We start from the raw sequence: 15,590 nt of genomic DNA, 5'->3' as shown, positions 1-15,590 counted from the left end.
TTGGCTTTTCAAGTTTCTTTAATTCTTATTTTGGAGACTTCTCAGGTGTACTTTCTAAGTAAAAATAGTTTCCATGTCATAGAGAACCAAGAAAATCCATGTGAAACAAAAATAAACAGATACCAAAAGACAGACGTGAGATTTCAATTTTGATTAACTTAGTCACCATATGCAACTAAACCACTTACATATATAAAGGTGATATTGTTGCTTCCATTAGTAGTTCACTAAATTTATTGTTTTTTCTTCTTAAAAGATGATTAAGCATGTATACATATCCCCAGTTTTAAGAAATTGAGATTCTTGGCAGTTGGCACGAGTAATGCTTGGAGGAATAATTTTATGATATGATGTTACTCTTTAACTCCAATATGATTAGTGATAGTTACAGAATAAATAATGCAGTATTTAACTTCTACAAGAAATAAGTACTTAGGCTATGCTAAGCGCAAAAGTATATGAATAGGAAGACCTTTTGAATAGCAAAACTAAAATGAAAGAAGAAAGATTATCAAAGCCGCTAGTTACGGACAAACAATTTGAAGTAAATCATCAAAACTCATCTGAATGTAATCGAAAATTAGGAATAAGGAAAAGTGAGCAAATTAACAAAGTTGTCAAAGGATAAAAAATTTGAAATCAGTAACTTTGGGTTAAACCTTGTAAATGTGTTAAACATTCAATAAATAAGTAGAAATAATAAATCCCGTATGCAGTAAGTCAAAAGAGGTTGTGACAACATTTCGAACTTAAATCCATAAACTTCAAATTCCAATCTGTTTAGTCAATTAAGAAATTGTTACCTCACTACAAGGTACGTATACTCTTCCTTAACATTTCGTTATTCATATTTAACATTCATTAGGTATGGTTCAAATTATGGTATGAATTACATGTAAAGGCTCTCAATATAGGTCATATATTCGGTCAGAAACTAAATTAATAAGTTTCTGATTCCATAAAAAGAAACCATTGACTTACAGTTAGAAAATTGTGAGCAGAATTTAAGAAGATAAATTTGCAATTTTTTATGTCCAAGTTGCCAATCTATAAGTGTGATTAGTGCTTTCTTTTATATTGAGAAAGTAATTTACGATATCACTTTGAAGAAATTTCTTTTTAGATGGAATTATTTGGATCATCTTGAACTTGACGACTTTTATTTAGTAAATATCTTAAACTTTATGTTGGCATAATTGCTATCCGAACAATGGTATTTCACTATCCTCAACCTCTCTAGACAATCTCAACCCATACAATTGGCATTGACAGGTCAATCCCATTAGTAGACTTTAATAATTACCTTTTGTTAATTAGCAAAAAAGCTGACCACTTCAACAGATTATATTGCCTTGGAACACTCCACAAATCATACAAAGCCTGGGAAGGAAGAATTGCAAGTCTTTGCATTTCTTTAAGTTAAGACATCTCACAAATTTGTCTTTCAACCCAATTGGAAGGCAAGTAATATTCCATTTTTTTCCAAGTCTTCTTTCGTAAACTTCCAAGTCCCTTTTAACACAAGTACCCTCATGCATCCTAGAAATTGGGCAAAAATCAAAGCACATTATCTGATGTTGACTCTGCTTTATGAAGTCTTTAAGTTTTGGACACCCATGAAACCCACCACTTATTTCCACAAATTCTCCAACCTTTCCTTTGCTAAAAAGAGATTGATCATTAAGTCACCTACCAAAAACTTGCTTTGTTTGAAAATGAGAGAAGTGTAAGGGACAAGAAAATATATTGAATTTCCGTTTCTTTTGATTGACATATACAAAATGGAAAGGAAAATAAATAGCCTAACTTTTTAAAAAAAAGAAGAAGAAGAATTAACCTAAATAGCCGCCCACCCAACCATTTAAATAAAAAATAGCCGGAGTATATAATGTGTATAATCAGTGTATAATTTATGTATACTGGCTAGGAAAATTAATAAATAGTGAATCCGGGGCCTGCTATTTGTGTAAAGATCCCTTACAACAAAATCAAAAATAAAAAGAGGAAGTTTTTTTCTCTTTAGCCCACAAATTCTTTTTCCTGAACAAGAATATCTTATTTCCTCCCTATCCTCTTCCAACTCAAACAAAAAGTTTTTTTTTACTCCCTTACCCACCCCCCACCCGCCCCACCCCCAACCCCACACACATTTTCTCTACCATTCTCCTCTTGTCATTTTCTCTTCCTTTCCTACCTTCAAATCATGAGACAAAGTTGTTGAAAATTTGAATATAAGGCCTCTCATTTACACTTGCTCAAAACAGAACAACCAAGAACAAGCAAGGCCATGGCTTCTTCAATCTCTATCATTCTTTCTTCATTCATATTCCTAGTTTCAGCTTCATGTGCTGTTTCATATACAATTCAAGATCAATTCTATCAATGCATTACTCTTCATTCCGATCGTTCGATTCCCTTCTCCACAGCTTTCTTCACTCCTACTTCCAATGCTACTTCATTCACCTCTGTCCTTAACTCCACTGCCCAAAATCTAAGGGGTTTGTCACCTTCTCAACAAAAACCTCTCCTTATTTTCACTGCTTTGATTGAATCCCATGTCCAAGCAGCGGTCATTTGCGCGAAAGAGCTAAAAGTACAGCTTAGAGTTAGAAGTGGAGGTCATGATTATGAAAGCATATCTTATACATCAGATATGAAAATATCAGTGCCCTTTATCTTGCTTGACTTAGCTAAACTCCGCGATATCAAAGTGAACATTGAGGATAACAGTGCTTGGGTTCAAGCTGGTGCGACGATAGGTGAAGTCTACTATAGGATTTCGGAGAAAAGTAAGACACATGGTTATCCTGCTGGCTTATGCACCAGTTTAGGAATTGGCGGTCATATTACTGGTGGAGCTTATGGTCCTATGATGAGAAAATATGGTCTTGGAGCTGACAATGTAGTCAATGCTCGCATTGTTGATGCTAGTGGCAGAGTTCTTGATAGAGAATTAATGGGAGAGGACTTGTTTTGGGCAATCAGAGGGGGTGGAGGAGGCAGTTTTGGTATACTTTTAGCTTGGAAAATTAGACTTGTTCCTGTTCCATCAACTGTCACAGTTTTCACAGTTGCAAAAACACTGGAAACTGGTGCAACAAAAGTACTAAACAAATGGCAACATGTAGCAGACAAGATTGATGAAGATCTCTTCATCAGAGTCATCATAAGTACAACAAATTCAACAAAGGGGAAGAAAACCGTGCAAACAGCTTACCAAGCACTGTTTCTTGGCAAAACTGATAGGCTTCTTGGTGTGATGAATCATAGCTTCCCTGAATTAGGATTGACGCGAAAGGATTGTGTCGAAATGAGCTGGATTGAATCAGTCATTTATATTGCTGGATATCCAAGTAACATTAAGCCTGAGTTCCTACTTCAAGGGAAGCCATTATCCCCTCCAGTATACTTCAAGGCTAAATCGGACTTTCTCCGTGTACCACTTCCAGTAACTGGAATTCAAGGGATGTGGAAGAAGTTTTTACAAGAAGATATACCTATGATGATATGGAATCCTTATGGCGGAATGATGGGGAAGATATCAGAATCTTCAATTCCATTCCCACACAGAAAAGGGGTCATCTGCAAGATACAATACTTAACTGCTTGGTTAGATGGAGACAAGAAATCTGCAGATAAACATATCAAGTGGATCAGGGGGCTTTATGAGTACATGGGCGCTTTTGTATCCAAGTTTCCTAGAGAAGCTTATGTGAATTATAGAGATCTTGATTTGGGTATGAACAGAAATGCTAAATCAAATTTCTTGGAAGCTAGTGTATGGGGGAAAAAGTATTTCAAGAATAATTATGATAGGCTTGTGCTTGTGAAGACTAAGGTTGATCCAGATAACTTCTTCTGGCATGAACAAAGTCTGCCAATCCTTCCCTTCAAAGTTGGCAAAGATGGGAAAAGTTTGATTCACTGAAGAAGAACTGCTTTTGTTTTGATATTATGTTGTAATATTTCAGGTAAAAGTAAAAATGTTAATGTTTTCCTTTTCATTTGGTTTCATGACATGTAATATATAGTAGCAGAAGTTTGTATTGGTATTAGAAAGTTTGAAGATAAGAAATGCGACCATGATTTTCATTATGTGTAATGTGAAATGAATTTGAGGAACTACATACAAAAAACTACATGAAGAAGGATCATAACACCCAAGAGCATAAATGTTGATGTTTGGTGCTATAGAAAAATAGTCGAGAAATACAAATTTGTATCATGGTACATACTATATTTTTAATTCTAAAGAGAATTTATACAAGGATCGCATATAAAAGCTGTCCACGAATATGCCCCCGTTCTTCATCAAATTCTTCGAAGAGAGGCCAACCTCTTCTCAAGTTCTTCAACATCCGCAGCAGTGTCAGAACTGCATAGGAAGAATTGTTAGGTAAACTGATAGTTCAAAGTTCAATCGTGAAGCCACGTAATCAAACATAAAGAACATAGTAGCAAACTTCATGTTCCTAGAAGAATTAGGAAGGAAGGATCTTCTTAGGAATCCTTTCATATATACTATTTTCTGATTCTTCTGACCACGCCAAAATGATTGGGATTGGCTCATTACATACATGCATCAATACACATAGTCAGCACCAGTGGCGGAGCCAGGATTTATGCCAAGGGGGTTCAAAAATATAAAGAAGCCATAAATGAAGAGGCTAAGCGGGTTCAACGTCTACTATATATACATAAAAAATAATTTTCACCTTGTATATACAGTGCAATTTTTCGCCGAAGGGGGTTCGGGAACCCCCTGGGCTCTTACTAGGTCCGCCACTGGTCAGCACTTTCAAACTAGTTGAGAATTGACGCAGTTTGATATGGAAATGCAGAAGAAACATAGCTTGATACATGTCGACATACAAATCCAACTTCATATAAAAACAGTTGTACGTACCTAGGAGGGGCAACATTTTCGACTTTCTTCGATGCAATCCGACCTTTTGGAGCTGAAGATAACTGCCAACATAAAAATAAATAGTGAATAAACAAACTTGCAAAAGAGTTGAGAAAAAACAACTGATCGATACGCTCAACTCTCCTTAATCCCAAACCTACCTGCGATGCAATGTCCACACCAATCTCGTCCAGCACCTAAAAATGAAAACCCAAATTAGAATAGTTGACCAGAAAAATATAGTTAGTAATCAGACAAACTGTGTGATGAATAATGAATAATTGAACCTGGTTTGTAAGCTCCTCGGTTTCTTCTTCAGCTTCATCTTTATCCAAAGTCTCATCAATGGACTCTGACATCATCTCAATCTGGAAAAAACAGATATTTTCATCAGTATGCTCAGGCTAAACTTCACATCAAGCTGAAATGTTTTGCTTAGTTGCCTTCAAGACATTGCATTTGTCCATAATGGCAGAGAATTCATAGCATGAGTTAGAAGGATAAATGTGAAGCATCATTTAGAAGGATAAATGTGCTTACTGTCATGTCCAGCTGTGATGACTGCTTCTGGAACTCTCTGATCACTTTAACTTGTTTTGCAGGTGCCATTTGCTAAGAAGTAAAAACACAAAGAATAAACCAATTAAAGAAATTTACACCTTAATAATAATGGTTCTAGCTTGTGTAGCACAAAGGCAAACAAAATGGATGAGCTTTAGGCTAGCTTTTTGGAAACAAATATTTCACTTTCAAAAGTTCTGATGATTTAAACAGAAAAAGGGAAAAGAAACTCACGACCAACAAATAATCAGTACCTTGTTCATGGCAGTCATTGCTTTAGTTGCACCTTTCATTCCAGTAGACATAGAGGTGCTAGCATATAGTGCCTACAAAAGAGAAAGGAAGCCACGTATAAGGTCCACTAAAATTTTCAATTGCCTTTTCATAAACAATAATAATCCGGGGAAAAGATTGACCTGTGTATGAGTTGCTACACCCCTAATCTGAGCACGACTACCTTGCAAATTGACAATTTGTTGCCGCAGGCGCACAAGTTGACGAGCTAGAATTTTAGTGGCGGCCTGACAAGTCAAAGTGTGAGCGAGATTTACTTGGGGGGAAAAATAGCTAATGTGCAGATTACGGCGTAGGAATGAGTTCTTTCCTCATCCCTTTTTCAAACAATGCCATTCATTCCACAGCGGCTGAGCACGCTACATTAAAAGAACTACCTTGATCACATAGTGTAATGTTCATGTTACCACCAAAGCTGCAACTGAATTGAGTTCTTAACAAATAACTAAAGCCTCAAATTTATTTAGTCACAACTCGAGTTTTATCGAGCTCAAATTAGAGTATTTCTTCTTCTTTTTATTGGTATTGAGTTAAAATTTGAAAAGGAGGACTCTAGTAAATTTTGAGCTTGGATATGAAAAAGGAGATGCTCGGGTAGAAAGCCAGCTAACATGGCTCACACCCAGATACAAGCATGTTATGTACCATCATTTAATACTAAAAGTGGGAATAAATCAGTCAAAAGTTGATTTACGAATTTACCCATTAAAAGTTGGGTGCCGGTTTAGCCCTTACAATCAAACACTATTCCAACAACATTTACGTTCAAAGAGGTAAATATACATTTAAATGAACACCTTTAGTGCAAAAACTTTTATCCTTCAAAAGTTAAACGGATGTGAATTGAAAGATGAAATAGGCCATTTCATTTGGATCCTATTAAATGGTAACTTTTGGCTACAGTAAAAATATATGACTTGGAAAAAGAAAATTATTACAATTTAAGACTTTTCACTTGCTGTGAACGTATGAAGTGTATTCAGAGAATTTGGAATATGGCTAATTGAAATATCATTAATGCTATATTATGACTAATGTTAACGTGTATTCAGTAAACTTTTGGTGATTCAACTTATCCTTAAGAAAGTTATATATCTTACCAAGGAAACTTACTATTTATATTATCTTATCTGCTGGAAAAAATTATCAGATTGGCAAGTAAAATCTGATTTCTGTTGAGCTTATTATATAAAAGGACTTACAAATAAGTAATGTTGCAATCAACACAGAACACAGTGTTTTTTTGCTCTCCTCATTTGGCGTAACACAGTGATATATATAGGTTTTGTTCCATGCTTTAGTGAAGTTTCTCTTTTCTTTCTACACAACAGATGAGGAACAATTCTAAAGAGCATTTGTTTGACAAAGTACCTGCTCAACATCCATGAGGTAAAAGGAAGCTACAACTATACCAGGAAAGGAAAATATTTTTTTTGTTACTTCCTACAAGTATTCATGACAAAGTACCTGCTCAACATCCATGAGGTAAAAGGAAGCTACAACTATACCAGGAAAGGAAAATATTTTTTTTGTTACTTCCTACAAGTATTCATGAAACTGTATACTCTTGTTTATGCACATTTTTGTTAAGCAATACTCTCCACTTCATAGAACTTTTAAGAAATTGTTTGGATACTTTAATATTTTGGTTATCTCCCTTTTATAAAGCTTGTACTAAGACCTGATGGATGTTAGATTTGTGACGAAATTATCGTGTTATATGTGGTTATACAATTATATGTAGATAATTCAATTAATATTCTTTTGTCAAATTTACAAATGAAAGGAGTCAGAATTTTGAATCAGACAAAGGATCAATGTACGTGAAACTATGATATCAATAATTTTATATCATTTTAAAAAAATCATATTTATACTGATTAACGTGGGATACACGTGCAACACACGTATCCAGAAACTAATATACATAAATGCAATACGTACACGTATACAAATTCTGTGGATTATTTGCTGTTGTGAGAATCAATATAAAGAATTTGAAATTAGTCGGGCTCTATAGTTAGTTAAAACTTTTGTTGGGCTCAAACTCTAGCTCAAGCTCTAATTCTATTCCAACATTTGGCAAATATATTGTAATCAAGCTACCTAGTTACCAGTATAGTTTATTTTTCTAATAAATTTAGTATAGTTTATTTTTCCAATAAATTTCACAAAGGAAAATCAATGTCTTCCAAGTTCGAATATCTTTTGAAGGATGATTATGCAATCTGGGAAACGCTCAAGACTATGTCTTTCAAATTGGGACGCTATTCAATAATTTTCTGTTTAGGAGTTGCTGTAGTGTGCAGTAGATTACTGCATCATGTTAAACTCTCTGGGAATACAAATTAACTATAATCTAATTAGTGTTTTATTTTCAAAAATAATGTGATACATAATAGAACTTATTCCAAGTGAGATATCATAAAAAATACTAATTTAATGAACAAACACTTGCCTCGTTTCCTGTTTTGGCTGTTTTCTTGATCTCTGCAACTAACTTCTTCTCCTACAAGATGGTGAAAAATAATAACTACATAAGTTAACAAATAAGTAGATGACTAACACATAAGAAAAAGATTGAGTGTTGTAAGAAGGAACATTTTCTATGAACATTTTCCTAGTAACTTACCTCCATTTGTAAAGATGCAATCTCCCGTTCAATGCCTAAAGTTATACATAAACAAAGAGATAATTAATGAGAAGTACAAAAGCACAAAGTAAACGAGGAACATAATGCAAACAGGGAACATAATGCGAGTGCACACAAAGTGAAATATCCTGAAACCATACTGGTTATCCTATTCCAACGCTATATAGCAACACAAAAGATAAAATGGAATATAACATTTGTCTCGTCTACCAAAATAAGTTGAGAATGATTTAAACAAAAAAAATAGAATGACATCTGACTATCACACCCAAAAACATTTGTTTTCTCCTTGCTTATTTCTGGATGGAGAAGTAATGAAAAGAGTGAATAAAACCTATAAGTAGTCGAGCTGAGACAGCTACTCACTTGCAAAGGAACAAGTACATCTAGTTTTTAGCCAATATCACTTCTTCCAACTCTGCCGATGATTGTCCAGGCAAAGCAGGTTATATTGCTAGTGTAAATTATATTAAGCTTGCTATCATTTGCAATGCACCTAAACTACATTTTAGTCCCCAAAACTACCATTTTTCGTAATACATCATATCATGTTATGAAGAACCATTTCCATAGAGAATTGTAATAAAAGTAATAGAGCCATCCACCTATTTTTACCTAATCCGTTACATCTATTACATGATTTTGGTTGTCTTCTCAACCAGTATATCTCAGTAAACTCTTTCACAAAAAATGGAACATTTTCAACAATCACTCATCCTTTTTATTCTTATTGCAAGGTGGAAACTAAAAGGAACAAAGGTGCAACGACCTTAATCTAATATTTCAGAGGGTTTTGAATGACTAATTGAAAGACTAGTCGCTACGATGAGCCTCTACATCCAATATGTTCTCTTTCCAACTATCAAAGACACAAGATTTTCTTCCAAGCAGGATTCTTTTTTTCTGTTTCTTTGCAGGAACATTTATTTCTAGAACTCGAAACATATTAAGTAAGCATCTCTTGCTCAACAAATAGGAGAATTAGACTGTTCTAATGTAAAGAACATACGTATGAATTACATCTAAAATCAAACAAAAGGAATACCACCATTATTATAGCATACCCTATTTACCTAAAAGGAAAAGACAGATGTTTATGCATAACAAGGAAAATGGGTGTTACACAAAAATGCCCAAGGACAAGCCTATGCATTTGGGATCAAGAATGAGCTTCTATTATTTCTAAATTTGAAAAATGCCTTGAATAACTCAAATAATCAAAAGTTACTAAACTCAATGGAATTATCACATGGTGAGTCATAAACACTTGTAATATTTCTTCTTTAATAAGATGCGCGACGACGCGTGGACGACCTCCAATCTTTCCCCGGGCGTAAGTGAGTTGTCTAAACACTTTAGAAGAAACCCAAGACAGAAATGGTACCTCTGGTAGCAACAGTCATTTCCCTTTTGCTTGTCCTCAATGCTTCTGTTAAATAATTACAAAATATTCAACCTAAATCATCACTCAAAACATAGAATAAAACAAAAAGGGAAAAAAAAAATCAAAAAAGACAACAAAAAAAGGGGATTCTACAAGCTAAAATCCTAAACTAACAAAATGGGAATCTTACAAAAAAGACGGTTGTGGCGTTGTCGGGCCGGACGTACAAACAAATGGCTTAATTCGGATTTGGGTGAAGTCTTCTTCTTGAAAATGCTGTTCAACTTCTCCATTTTCTTAAGCAAAAACTAATGATTCTGATGAAAAAGAATGGAGTTTTGCCCTAGAATTTTCTTGAAATGGAAGCTAAAAAAAACCTAATGGCTGTTGAAGAAGACCAAAATCATGAAAATGGGTGATAAAAAAATGGGTTTTTTTTTCTTTTTTCTCTAAAGAGCCGTGTTCTCTCTGTTTCCTTTTTTGGGGAAGAAAACACTTTTTCTTTGAGGAAGAAAACAACACCACTTGTTTGAGAAGAAAACATCTTCCTTGTCTTTGGATTTCTTTTTATCTCAATCAAGAGGAAAGTGTGTGTAAAATTCAGAGTGTCATTGGGATTGGGGTGCAAATGGCAGCGGCTTCGCTTACATCACGGCCTACTTCTAGTAGTGTGTGCAGTGGACTCTGAATAATAATGTTGTTCTTATTTTATTCAACCTAAATCATCACTCATAGATTTTTTATAAAACAAAAAGGGAAAAAAAAATCAAAAAAGACAACAAAAAAAAGGGGATTCTACAAGCTAAAATCCTAAACTAACAAAATGGGAATCTTACCTTATGAAAATGGAAATTTTCTTAAGACCAAGAATGGAGTTTTGCCCTAGAATTTTCTTGAAATGGAAGCAAAAAAAAACCTAATGGCTGTTGAAGAAGACCAAAATCATGAAAATGGGTGATAAAAAAATGGGTTTTTTTTCTTTTTCTTTTCTCTCTGTTTCCTTTTTTGATTTCTTTTTATCTCAATCAAAGAGGAAAGGCTGAGGAAAAGTGTGTGCAGTACGAATAATGTATAATACTTTGATTTTTTATTATCGTATCGCTCTATATTGTCTTGTTTTTTCATTTGCATAGTAGAAGAGCAAACCAAAACTCGTCATGTATATATTCATTTTGATATCGAGTAAATATTTACCCAATTAAATATCATAGTCATCATACAATTTGCTCAAATTTGTTTCATTATTTGGATAAAGATTAGCTAAACTTACCAAACTTAAAACCAACTTTGTTGATATTGTTTACTTGTGAATTTTGACACTTAATGAGTTTGGAATACTTATTTATGTTATAAAAGAAACTCTGAGAAATCATTTTAATTTTTTTTTTTTTATAAAAAATTACTCTTCACAAAAATATTTTTTTTTTCACAAAAAACATTATTTGATTTTTCGTTGATGACTAAATTTTTTTTTGTTGCAAAATTATATATTAAAAATTTAAAAATCAAAATACTTGCGCTCATATGTTAAGGAAGTCAAAAAATGACTTATTAAGGAGTAGAAAATATTTTTTATGAAAACACTGGAAAGGAACATCCGACTTGACCTCTCTAAAACATTGCGGTCTACCAATTGAAATCAAGAGCAACCTTAAGCTTGTAATCTGATGCATACATATAGATGTATTTTCGCTAAGTGGAATATCACAACTAGCATTAGAAGTATGTATATTACCGACTAGTAAGGTTGGCTCAATCTTTGGTGATTTAACTTTCTTACTAACCTAGTCGCTTGTATTAATGGAAGGTATGGAGTTTTCTTTGGGACGAATTCATTTTTGAAAGTGCAGGAAATGCTCTTTACTGTACTTATTAGCACAAATGTCAAAAGAAATGTAATTTCATTCAGAATATAATTAGAGTACATCCTGGAAAATATATCATTATCAATCAAATTTACATATATATGCTAGACTAGAGCAGCACTACCCTTTTGTCATAAGAACGTCATGACACGAAGAAAAAGTCGTTCGCAAGATTTATTGGACACTTCTTGACCGGGATCACTGATCAATTTTAAACTCCATAATAAACATACAAAAGGTAATCAAGTGCAATAACTGAGGAAAACTAATCTAAAAGAGGAGAAAGAGGAGGAGTAGTGTTTCGGCTGAAGTTTATCCATATTGAATACATGTTAAATATGTTCCTCAATCTTCGGAGAATACGGCGTTGTATTATTGTAATTTCTATGTTCTAAACATTTCCTGAAAGTAGACGACAAGTTTTAAATCTTAATGCAGGCAAGACATATCTCGTTGAATCAGTCTTTTTCGCCACATCGCGTATAAGGGGAATTGAACCCCGCTTTTTTCTCCCCTAATGGCTCTATCTATGAGGTAACCCGAACTAGTAGCAACCGATTCTAGTAAGTAAGATATTGTTTCATAGAATTGGCCGTTTTTTTCTCTCTCCTTTCTTCTAGAGGACCTTTTCTTGACTTAGTCTGCGTGCATTATACCTAACCTTTTCACTTGATTTCAACCTCAACAAAGAAATGAAAGCATAACTCTTTGCTCGCTTGCAGCACCTCTTAGTGTTTTATTTTACCCTGCCTTGTGCAGATCTCTCGGGTGTCTACGGCAGTTTCCAAACTGGATATAACATAAAACAATAGAGTGAAAACGGGCTACTGATGGCAATTCCTACAGTGCCAAGTAGTGTTGGGCCGTAATTTAATCCCTCGAGATGTTGGGCCGCCAATTCAAAGCCATGTAACTGGAGAATGTTGCTCATAGTCCATAACTCACTTGTGTAATTGATCAACGACATATGTCTAGAACATTCTCGATATTCGGAAAAGAAGAGATGATGAATGAGGTTAATTCCTCAATGGAGAATTAATGGAGTGTTCACTGTCATAGTTCCCAAGGAAGAAGTGAAGAAACCTGAGCTCAAGGCCATTCAGATCACTGGTTAGACTCCTTAACTTAAAATTCATTTGCAAATTCACGCTATAGAACCCTGTTTCTGTTGAAGAATTCAAGTTGGTCTGTTTCTATATCTTGCCCTGCATTTTTGCTTAATGGCGTGTTTGATGTATTTCTGTATGAAAAATGATTTAACAAGTTTATAATCCAAAGGTTACTCTGTGTTTGTATAAGATTAGCCCATCCAATAAATTATAATTACAGGCCTTAAATTAGTCTAGTGTGTAAAGACACTGCACTTCCATTGTTTCTAACCATGAAGCTATCATCAATTTTCTTCTCTAAGGAGACAATTGTTTATCCGTAACAGAAAAAAAGAGAGTAAATAATGGACACGTGCATTAATAGGCATACTTATATATGCTTTTGTTCCTAATGAAAACAATGAACGTTTCACTTAACGTAGAACAACCAAGTATACATACAGAAATTGAATAACCGAATATCAAAATTTATGCAGTAATCTCTTTGGTTCTATGATCCTTCTTCATGTAGTGTTGTTGTATATGTAGTTCCTCAAATCCATTTCACATATAATGAAAATAATGATCAGCTAAGACCAATTAGGATATAATTTCTTATGTACAAACATTCTCCATATCAATGCAAACTTCTGCTACAATCCATTACAGGTCACGAAACCAAATGAAAAGCAAAAGCTAACTTATTTTTACTTTAAGCTGAAATCTTACAACATAACATCAAACCAAAAGTAGTTCTTGGGTGAATCAAACTTTGCCAACTTTGAAGGGTAGGATTGGCAGACTTTGTTCATGCCAGAAGAAGTTATCAGGGTCAACCTTAGTCTTCACAAGCACAAGCCTATCATAATTGTTCTTGAAATACTTTTTCCCCCAAACACTAGCTTCCAAGAAGTTTGAGTTGGCATTTTTGTTCATACCCAAATCAAGATCTCTATAATTCACATAAGCTTCTCTAGGAAACTTGGATGCAAAAGTGCCCATGTACTCATAAAGCCCTCTGATCCACTTGATATGTTTATCTGCAGATTCTCCAGCTGTCCAAGCTGTTGTGTACAGTATCTTGCAGATAACCCCTTTTCTGTGTGGGAATGGAATTGAAGATTCTGATATCTTCCCCATCATTCCTCCATAGGGATTCCATATCATCATAGGTGAATCTTCTTGTAAGAACAACTTCCACATCCCTTCAAGTCCAGTTTTTGGAACTGGTACACGGAGAAAATCGGATTTGCCCTTGTAGTATACTTTAGGGAACAATGACTTCCCTTGAAGTAGGAACTCAGGCTTGATGTTACTTGGATATCCAGCAATGTAAATGACTGATTGAATCCAGCTCATTTCGACACAATCCTTTCGTGTCAATCCCAATTCAGGGAAGCTGTGATTCATCACATCAAGAAGCCTATCAGTTTTGCCAAGAAACAATGCTTGGTAAGCTGTCTGCACTGTTTTCTTCCCCTTTGTTGAATTGGTTGGAGTTATGATGACTCTGATGAAGAGATCTTCATCAATCTTGTGTGCAACATGTTGCCATTTGTTTAGGACTTTTGTTGCACCAGTTTCCAGTGTCTTTGAAACTGTGAAAACTGTCACCCTTGATGGAATTGGAACAAGTCTAATTTTCCAAGCCAAAAGTACACCAAAACTGCCTCCTCCACCCCCTCTGATTGCCCAAAACAAGTCTTCCCCCATTAAGGATCTATCGAGAACTCTGCCACTGGCATCAACAATCCGAGCATCGACAACATTGTCAGCTGCAAGACCATATTTCCTCAACATAGGACCATAAGCTCCTCCAGTGATATGCCCACCAATTCCTAAGCTGGTGCATAGGCCAGCAGGGTAACCATGTGTCTTGCTTTTTTCTGAAATCCTATAGTATACTTCACCAACAGTTGCACCAGCTTGAACCCAAGCACTATTGTCCTCAATGTCCACTTTGATAGCACGAAGTTTAGCTAAGTCAAGTAAGATAAAGGGCACTGATATTTTCATTTCTGATGTATATGAGATGCCCTCATAATCATGGCCTCCACTTCTAACTCTGAGCTGAATCTTTAGCTCTTTCGCGCATATGACTGCTGCTTGGACATGGGATTCAATCAAAGGAGTGAAAATAAGCAGAGGTTTTTGTTGAGAAGGTGCCAACCATCTTAGATTTTGGGCAGTGGATTTAAGGACAGAGTTGAATGAAGTTGCATTGGAAGTAGGAGTGAAGAAAGCAGTGGAGAAAGGGATTGAATGGTCCGAATGGAGATTAATACACTGATAGAATTGATCTTGAATTGTATATGAATCAGCACATGAAGCTGAAAATAGGAATATGAATGAGAAAAGAATATTGATAGAGATTGAAGAAGCCATAGCCTCTCCTGTTTTCTTGCCTGTTCTGTTTTCAGCAAGTATGAAGGAGAGGCCTTATATTCAAACTCTTTATCTAACTTGCCCAAAATTATATATTTTTTTTTTTGAAAAAAAATAATCATTTTGGTTGCTTAAAGATTACTAGTCAACATCAGATAATGTGCTTTGATTTTTGCCAAATTTTATGATATAATATGAGAGAGGACTTCTATTATAAGGGACTTGGACGTTTATAAAACATGGTACTTATTTTACTTGCCTTCCAATTGCGTTGGAAGACAAAAATTTTCAGAGTTCTTATTTATGTCATTTTTTGTTAACAAAAGGGAATCTTACATTAGTTTTTGGCTGCATAATAATTTAATCCAAAAAGAAAATCGTTGTTCGTTCGTTTTCAGCAAAGTGATATAGTAAATAATCTTCTAATCTATATATAATATAAAGCTAGGCATAG

At 34.6% G+C, this 15,590-nt stretch overlaps 3 protein-coding genes across 3 annotated transcripts; 1 reads left to right on the top strand and 2 right to left on the bottom strand.

Annotated features, from left to right (window-relative positions):
• Nucleotides 1-2,182: 2,182 nt before the first annotated feature.
• LOC132041606 (berberine bridge enzyme-like 15) lies at nucleotides 2,183-4,095 on the top strand. The gene has a single exon (XM_059432306.1). The coding sequence runs from the start codon at nucleotides 2,288-2,290 to the stop codon at nucleotides 3,926-3,928; it is 1,641 nt and encodes a 546-aa protein (XP_059288289.1). The 5' UTR covers nucleotides 2,183-2,287; the 3' UTR covers nucleotides 3,929-4,095.
• Nucleotides 4,069-9,911, bottom strand: LOC132041612 (vacuolar protein sorting-associated protein 2 homolog 2). The gene is made up of 10 exons (XM_059432311.1): nucleotides 9,799-9,911; nucleotides 8,394-8,428; nucleotides 8,220-8,270; nucleotides 5,884-5,988; nucleotides 5,722-5,793; nucleotides 5,447-5,518; nucleotides 5,194-5,274; nucleotides 5,068-5,103; nucleotides 4,907-4,968; nucleotides 4,069-4,375 (listed from the first exon to the last, which is right to left on the bottom strand). Exons 1-10 carry the CDS (start codon nucleotides 9,815-9,817, stop codon nucleotides 4,312-4,314), a joined length of 597 nt encoding a protein of 198 aa, XP_059288294.1. The 5' UTR covers nucleotides 9,818-9,911; the 3' UTR covers nucleotides 4,069-4,311.
• A 3,414-nt stretch (nucleotides 9,912-13,325) lies between these two features.
• On the bottom strand, nucleotides 13,326-15,208 carry LOC132041589 (berberine bridge enzyme-like 15). Its single transcript, XM_059432291.1, has one exon. The coding sequence runs from the start codon at nucleotides 15,134-15,136 to the stop codon at nucleotides 13,517-13,519; it is 1,620 nt and encodes a 539-aa protein (XP_059288274.1). The 5' UTR covers nucleotides 15,137-15,208; the 3' UTR covers nucleotides 13,326-13,516.
• Between the last annotated feature and the right edge of the window lie 382 nt (nucleotides 15,209-15,590).

The sequence above is a fragment of the Lycium ferocissimum genome, chromosome 2, assembly GCF_029784015.1.
Source record: "Lycium ferocissimum isolate CSIRO_LF1 chromosome 2, AGI_CSIRO_Lferr_CH_V1, whole genome shotgun sequence".
Taxonomy (NCBI): Eukaryota; Viridiplantae; Streptophyta; class Magnoliopsida; order Solanales; family Solanaceae; genus Lycium; species Lycium ferocissimum.
Note: the sequence above shows the minus strand (reverse complement) of the source record. Positions and strands in the feature narration are given on the sequence as shown.

What these genes read in the sequence shown, in the direction of transcription:
- LOC132041606 (XM_059432306.1), top strand. Translation starts at nt 2,288, where the DNA reads ATGGCTTCTTCAATCTCTATCATTCTTTCTTCATTCATATTCCTAGTT.
- LOC132041589 (XM_059432291.1), bottom strand. Translation starts at nt 15,136, where the DNA reads ATGGCTTCTTCAATCTCTATCAATATTCTTTTCTCATTCATATTCCTA.
- LOC132041612 (XM_059432311.1), bottom strand. An exon ending in TTGCATCTTTACAAATGGAG is followed by an intron (nt 8,271 to 8,393) that starts GTAAGTTACTAG and finishes ACCATCTTGTAG; the next exon opens with GAGAAGAAGTTAGTTGCAGA. An exon ending in CCGAGGAGCTTACAAACCAG is followed by an intron (nt 5,104 to 5,193) that starts GTTCAATTATTC and finishes TTTCATTTTTAG; the next exon opens with GTGCTGGACGAGATTGGTGT.